The sequence below is a fragment of the Ictalurus punctatus genome, chromosome 5 (genome assembly GCF_001660625.3).
Source record: "Ictalurus punctatus breed USDA103 chromosome 5, Coco_2.0, whole genome shotgun sequence".
Taxonomy (NCBI): Eukaryota; Metazoa; Chordata; class Actinopteri; order Siluriformes; family Ictaluridae; genus Ictalurus; species Ictalurus punctatus.
Window position 1 is genome coordinate 8,369,005 of NC_030420.2, and position 8,313 is coordinate 8,377,317.

Genomic DNA, 8,313 nt, shown 5'->3' on the forward strand with positions numbered 1-8,313 from the left:
CTTTCAGTTGATGTTAAATGTCATGCTTCTTTCATAATGCTCATATGCCTCATGTTCAATCCAATTATGTACTGTATGACATTCACCACTAATCAGTTATGCACTCATCATTACTATTATACTTTGTGTATTCAAGTCAGTATTTTGGGACAGCATATGTTCCATTTGCTTGGATTTTATTCGTACAGAACGTTTAACAATGCATATTGTCAGAAAACAGCTTTCCAGGAATCCAGATGTAGCTCCTGATCCATAATGAGTTCAACCAAGTGACAGTGGCAAAGACATGAGGAAGAAACCTTGAGAGAAACTAGACTCAAAATGGGAACCTGTCTGTTCTCAATGGGATTAGAAATCATACAGGTGTCGAAGAGTCAAGACAAGCGTGTTGAGAGGATATTCGATTTGATTGACAGTATACTGTCAGTAGGAGGGCTGGGATGAGTGTAAGGAAGTCTTTATGATTACAGTTTCCAGGTGCGATTACCCACTGAAGCGGGGGGGGGCAGAAACTGTTTTTGGGAAGTGTCGGACCACCTATAGCAGCAGAAAGTGAGTCATATCTGTGCTCTTGGTATGAAGACTGACTCATCTGGCAGAATTAGGCACTATCCTTTGTAAAATATCTCATGTGAAATATTGTGGCCAAATTTGAAAGCAGCATGACGTTCGTCCTTCTCACTGAAGCCAATTGTATACCAGACTAGACTTATATACAAGTTTAAAAACCGCCGGTGGTGGAAAAAAACGTCGCTCCATCCTCTCTGGAAGAGGAAAACGGCCTAAGCCAAGGGTGTCCAATCTTATCCGCAAAGGGCCGGATTGGTGTGGGTGCAGGTTTTCATTCCAATCAAGCAGGAGCTACTCCTGATTCCACCTGTTTAATCAGTTCAGCTTGGTTTTCAATAGACTCAGGCATGGCTTCTGCTTGGTTGGAATAAAAACCTGGACTCAAACCGGCCCTTTCTGGATAACACTGGACACCCCTGGCCTATGCCATTGCTAATATTTTCTTTACTGTTCTTGTTAAAAGTTTGCGTTTGTAGATTTCCTGCAGCCAAATTTAGCTAGCTATACAGGAAGTGTATGGAACTTATTAGCTCGCATTAAACAAACGTAACACCCACAGCATACTAAAAGTCATAACACAACTCGCCATTTAAGGGAATCCCAAACACGGTACGATCCAATTGTGGGTAAAATTCTCCATTGCACAAGGTTAGGCAGTTTGATGTTGTAATTTTAAGGTTCTATCTGACATTTTTTGGCAAAAATGCTAATAAATGTATGTAAAAAAATGTACAGGGTGTATCAAAAGTCTCCATACATAAGGGACTATGTGTACCAGTACCACGTCGGTTGTGCTTTCATCAGTGGACGTCCACTTCTCGGTCGGTCTGCAACACTTCCAGTCTTTTTGAATTTGTCAGTAAGTTTGGCAGCAGTGTCGTATGTGCTGTGCTCACCATGTTTCCTGTTAAAGTCCATCGCAACCTTGCGACAGCTTCCCGATCCAGCCATGCGAATGATTTCAATACGTTCTTCTGAAAAATATATATATATAAGTATGAAAAAATTTGGAAGACATTTTCACCGATGTATTGAGACTTTTGGGACCCCCTGTATTATGCACAGTATGTGCCAGTAAAATATTTTTAACCTATGAAGTACGTATGAAAATATGTATCTGCTTTGACCTTAATTAAGGGTAAAAAAAAAAAAAAAAAAAAGCATGGCTCAATATCCTAAAATCATAGAATTAGATTAGTTGTCACTGTACAATTCAGAAGTTACAGTGAACACTGTAACCTGACAAAAGTGTCTGGCTTTATACATACAACGTGTTTCCAATAAAGCTATCTTAAAACACATCATGACTCCCCCAATCTAGACCAACTTACAATAAGTATGTCTTTCTGTATCCATAAATCCCTTCCATGTCTCTCTGTGGAGGTCTTGGCCTGTGCTGAATTCATAAGTAGGCTTATGGCTTCCAGATGGATTCCTGCCGTGGAGTGAATGACTTTTCCCATGTCTCCGAGGACAGAATGTAAATGCCCGAGTGAAAGTTGTCCACCATGACTTTTGATCTTAACGTTTGTGTATATTTTGAGTCCATGCAGAATTAGCTATAGAGGAAGCCTGAAGCATTTAACGAAGCGGGGTACAGAATAGACCGGAATAAAGGCAGATTTACGAATGTAAGATCCAAAGATTGTGAATATCAGCGGTGCAGGGAACAGAGAAGTCACATCGTGTGCAGGAAGCTTTGAAGTTGCTGAAGAGACACAATATAGGAGCTAATAGAGGAGACGGACAGGAGGATTCAATTAGAATCAGAGACGTCGCGATTGTGTTTGTTGCCTTGGGAAATTCGGAATGAATGGACTGGTTGTAGTTAGTAGTGAGCGATATGACAATATGTTATCTTGATCACGAGAAATTATGCCACAAAGCCTTGTGCCATCTAATTTTGTCCCAATTGAGTAGTGACGGTAGCATTTCATTTATAATAATAATCCAGCAGATCGGGAAGGAGGTCGTTGTGGAAAAGTATAGCTTGGTAAACATCTTTTTCTCTTGTCTTGTCATGTGCTGAAATTGATTTGTTGTTTTGGGGAATTGCGTCCTGAATTGACATCGCTGTGGTTTGGATAATGATGTGCTGCCATTTCAGTGAGAACTGATGTGACTGTACACTTTTCTCAGATTATCACGTGTATCATCAGTATTTATAGAACATGGACTAACCGATGCACGATCCAGCAACAAAATATTTAGAAAGCAGCAGTGTTGCACTAGAGTGCTAAAAGTTGCCAATGGTAGCCAATTACACTACCATCATATATTTGATATTGCTTTGTCCTTCATGATCCTTTGTGTAAATGATGAATATGGAATTGAACCGATTTCTTTTTTTTAAAGAAGCATCATTGTTTTGCATTCATTTAATGTTGTGGAACATCAAGCAAATATGTTCCTGTTTATCACATGTTCTAACAGCTGTAAACAGCCGCACCCTCACAATTACAACGATTACAAAAATGGACAATTGCATGTTTTGAAATCTGTTTAAGTTGAACGCTTGCTGTATAAGATCCTCTGAATGAGCTGCTGAAACTTCTGCTATAGAAAACGAATCAACAACTTCTGACCAATCAGACTAGAGAATTCACAGTATAAAGTATTTCTGATGATACCCTTAAAACATTAGTATCCATCATACAGATTAAAGTAAGAAGTATGTTTTAAATGAGGTGAAATGTTTACAGAATGATACTGCTTTTGATATATATATATATATATATATATATATATATATATATATATATATATATATATATATATATATTCTATCAGGCTTTAGATTGCTAGATTAGACATCTGCCAGACATGGGTTTTGACCACATCCACAGAAAAGGTGAAAAGAATGAAAAGAAAAGAAAAAAAAAGACATATATATATATATATATATATATATATATATATATATATATATATATATATATATATATGTCTTTTTTTTTTCTTTTCACCTTTCCTGTGGATGTGGTCAAAACCCATGTCTGGCAGATGTCTAATCTAGCAATCTAAAGCCTGATAGAATAGACAGTAGAGATGCACCAATGCTAAATTTCTCAGCCGATACCGATAACCCATTATTCAGAGTGATCTCGGCCGTTCCCGATAGTTCTGCCTTTTATGCCTTCTTTTAAATTGATAATAATTAATTCTACAATTCTGAAAGAAATGCAAATGAAAACTTTATTCTCTCCATTTCAGCAAGTTGTTTCACAGTAACTGGTCTCATAAACAGAAAACACATTACTCACATTAACATTAACACATGAACTCAATTCTGAAGATTAAAGTAAGATTTCTTCACTTATTGAATGTTATTCATTCATAACAGAATTAATTGACAATTCTAAAATAAACGTCCTGTTAGTCTTCACATTCACTCCCCACAAACAAAAGCATTTCTACTTCATCACTGATATCAAACTGGTGATGTATAATATCAACTTTTTTTTAATATATTATCATTAACTGGATATGAAATACACTACTGTACAAATATATTTTTCTGTGCAATATGTACTTTTTTGTCAACTCATTTAAATCTTTCAACAGTGTACTGGCGATTTAATTCAGCGCGAGCAGCACAGCAAAAAAAAGAAATAAAAAAATTTCACTGCTGCAGCGTCCGGTGTAAAATTTTTAGCAGTACAGAGATTACAAACCGCAGTTTTGTCGTCATTCCACACAAAAGACATCATCTTTACACACAGCACGAAATCGATGTGTTTTCCCGCCCTCTTTTGATTGACAGGATATACTCATCCCTGATCATCGGAGGTTGTTACATTAGTGGCCGGCCATAGCGTCAAAAATTGCCTTTATCGGCCGATCCCCATTATCAGTCGATACATCGGTGCATCTCTAATAGACAGTGGTGTATCTTACGCATTTCCAAAATCGAAAATAATTCAAATGTCACTTTCGGATGAATCTGCATGATTCACCTGACTATCCGGTGACCAAAGACATCAGTCTGTTCAAACACAAGCCATTTTAATTGCCATTTAATTTTAGACTAAACGAGTCCAAAGTCCATTAAAACTATACGTATATTATTTCCTGTGAGTAATTATTATAGTTAATATATATTACTGTTGCTTTATAATTATGCATGGGTTCTTATTAGTTATAAAGTTTATGCAGTTCAGCACATGGTGTTTTAATGAACAGTGACACTTGCCTAACTACAAGTTATCAAGGAATTACTTACAGCGCACTATTAGAGCTCGCTAAGGCTTTATTAGAGTTTATAAAAACGCTTACAAGGAATCTTTACCAGCTTAGAAAGAATTCTACGCAGAGATATAATGGTTTGTGAATTAGAGCTTACCCTAAAGAATAATCCATGTGTGTGAAAATACTTTTAACTACCCAATCGTATGTAAAGTTAGAAAGCTAGCTAGTCGTGGCTGAACCATACCTTCCAGTCTTAATGTCAAAATGTAATTCAGTTCAGATGAACATTTAAGCTATTAAGTAGACAGCTATTCAAGCTGTTCTTGTTGTTTAGGTATCCTTCGATTAGCTGATGAAACCTTTGCTAATCCCCAAAGCTGATGTTGTGTGGTATACACTTAACTCCATGAAAGCAGCCTCCATTTTGGAGTCCAATTAAGTAACCTAATATCATATTATATTCTTACCGTATGGGCAATGTGTAATGTTTAGTACTCTGTGTGTGTTTGTGTTTGAGTAGGACACTGAGCTGAACTGTGACTTTGGAAATGGGCAGACATTTGAGGCACACTGGGTGGCCGGACAATTAGCTGTGCAGTGCAGAGGACTGACAGTAAGGGCACCCAATCCAATCACGTCACTTGCAGCATCGCCTTATATGCCACAAAATAAACCAATCAGAGATCATCTTGCGTCGGTCAGCGAGTTATTACCGACTGAGAAATTGTATTTTATTCTCATGCAGCTGAGCACCGTGAAAAGGAGCGAGACGTTCCGCCTCGACCTGCGTCGGAGAGGACAAGATAAATACATAGACACCCCTGAGTCAGTTACAGGTAATTACACACACAGACACATACACACACACATACAACCACCAGTGAAGAGAGCAACATAAATACAGCATTGAACAGCATGTGGGAGCCGAGATTGTGAAACACACGCACAAACCCAGAGGCTGTCTACTTGCTTATGAGTCATCAGCACACACACACACACACTCACACACACTCACACGCACATACATCTGGCTGCCTGGGCACGGATGTCGGTCCATCTCTAGAACTTTTCTTTGTGTTTCTCAACCTCTCTCGCTCTCTCTCTCTCTCTCGCTTTGTCACGCTCTTTCTCACCCTTTCTCCACCTCGCTCTCTGTCTTTGTCTGCTCCAAGAAAAGGATAAATTGCTCTTGTCATTTTTTTTTCTGCCTTTTTTTTTTTTTTGGACGTTTTGTGCGAAAATGCAAATGGCTTTGTATATGCCAGCAAAAGAGCACCCGCGCTTCTAATTCCGCCGTTTCCGATGCTAATGAATTCAAAGTAATGGATATGAGACCCGGACCACTGTCACTCTTCCACAACCTTTTCTTCCCTTTCATTTCCTCTTTGGTTTTTGGCCAGCACCAGGCCCAATGAAGTCCACACACACACACACACACACACACACACACACACACACACACACACAAACGCGTGTTGTGTCAGACGGGCACAAAACAAACGAACAGAAGAAAAAAGAAAGAAGGATGAATGCTACACCTGAATGTGTTTATTGTATGAGGAATTAGAATATAGTCAAAGCTAGCTCATATGACATGGAAATGAGAAAAAAGAAAGAAAGAAAGAAAGAAAGAAAGAGAAAAAGTGAACCACGGCACTTTGCACTAACAAGGTCATTGGACAGATGGACTAATTTTGGGGAAACCCCCTACCTTTCTCTCTCTCCCTCCATCTGTCTTTCCAAACCTGACTCACTCTCTCGCTCTCTCTCTCCCTCTCTCCTTATCTCCCCTTATCCATCTCCTCCCGTCCCTGTCCCCGTTCAGTGGAAGTGTACAGCTGCAGTGGGGGGGACAGCGACTGCTCTCAGTGTTGGGGGAGAGAACAGCAGGGTCACCTGTGCGCCTGGTGTGATAACAGCTGTCGTCCTAGAGACCAGTGCCAGCCAATCAGAGATCAGTGTCCTGACCCCACCATCCACAAGGTAAGCCAGGCCTCCTATAGGACATGCACACATGCCCACTCAGACAAGTAGCTACATTTTGGTCTACAGGTCCACACACACACACTCACGGTTCAGACATTCTAGATATACCCTTTGTTTTTGCATCCCCGGCTGGACTCGTGCTATTAAACTCTTACAGTGAATTTTCAAAGTCAAACTGAAATATTGGTCAGTAAGTATCCATCCATCCATCCATTTTCTATACCACTTATCATACTGGGTCATGGGAAACCAGGAGCCAAGGGAGTATGGGGCACAAGGCGAAGTACACCTTGGATGGAATGCCAATCCATCACAGGGCACACTCACACACCATGGACAATTTGGACATGTCAATCAGTGTACCATGCATTTCTTTGGACTGGGGGAGGAACCCGAAGTACCTGCAGGAAACACACAGGGCCATGGTGGGAACCGAACCGCTAACTCTGGAGGTGAGAGGCGACCGTGCTAACCACTAAGTCACCGTGCCCCCACTGGTCAGTCAGTATTTCACAAAGTGAAAAATGCTGCTTGTATAAATATTCAATACTCACCCCCATCCTGCCCAAGATTCCAGAAACTCCAATTAATTAATCACTGTCTTCTAATTGGCTTTCACCTGTGAAATATTAAAAAAAGCTTCCGTTTTGTGAACCTCAGTTAAACAGTTAAAGAGGCTGTCATTCTGAAGGAAAGGAGTGAAAACGAAGACTAAGCTGCGTTCTAAAGAAGGAATCCTGCCTCTACCCTGTGTACACAGAGTTTGCATGTTCTCCCGTGCTTCGGGGGGTTTCCGTCGGGTACGCTGCTTTCCTCCCCCAGTCCAGAGACGTGCATCGTAGGCTGATTAGCATTTCCAAATTGTCCGTAGTGTGTGAATGTGTGTGTGATTGTGCGCTGCGATGGGTTGGCACCCCATCCGGGGTGTCCCCTGCCTTGTGCCACGAGTTCCCTGGGATAGGCTCCAGGCTCCCCTGCGACCCCGTGTAGGATAAGCGGTATGGAAAATAGATGGATGGAATTTAGGAAAGTTAGGAATGGGATATAAAATTATATATAAGAGGTTGGACATCCCAGTAAGCAATGTTGGATCAATAGTGAGACGGTGGAACAAATAACAACAATCAAAACTCAATGCGGAAACAAGATAGAGATTGATGATGGAAGCTACAGTGAGGCCAACAGTCACTCTGAAGTAGTAACATATACAGTGACTGAGAGTGGAGTGAAGGTGCAACTGACAACCGTTTCAAGAGCGTGAGTGAAACCATTGCTTAAGAACCATATGAAATCAAGACGTGAGGTTTTTTGGTGTGATGAAACCAAGATCGAGATACTGTGTTTGGGCAAGTTTCAACGTGCTGTGTGTGGTCAAACCTAACGCAGGCCATACCTCAGTTAACACCATCCCTGCAGTGAAACATGCTGGTGGCAGCATCATGCTCTGCGGAGGTTTTTCAGTCTGAGAACCTGGGCTTTTTGTCAGAATTGAAGGGAGAATTGATGGAGCAAAACACAGGTGATTATTACAAAAGAACCCGCTTCAGTCTGTTAAAAACCTTCACCTTT

The 8,313-nt window shown here is 40.4% G+C and overlaps 1 protein-coding gene across 1 annotated transcript in view; it reads left to right on the forward strand.

Moving 5' to 3' along the window:
- The window catches only part of plxnd1 (plexin D1), a 113,879-nt gene that overhangs the window by 42,183 nt on the left and 63,383 nt on the right, over nucleotides 1–8,313 (forward strand). The window contains exons 10-12 of the mRNA XM_017467847.3: nucleotides 5,279–5,371; nucleotides 5,504–5,594; nucleotides 6,584–6,741. Of these exons, the coding sequence (XP_017323336.1) occupies nucleotides 5,279–5,371; nucleotides 5,504–5,594; nucleotides 6,584–6,741 (342 nt within the window). The remainder of the gene's footprint in view (nucleotides 1–5,278; nucleotides 5,372–5,503; nucleotides 5,595–6,583; nucleotides 6,742–8,313) is intronic.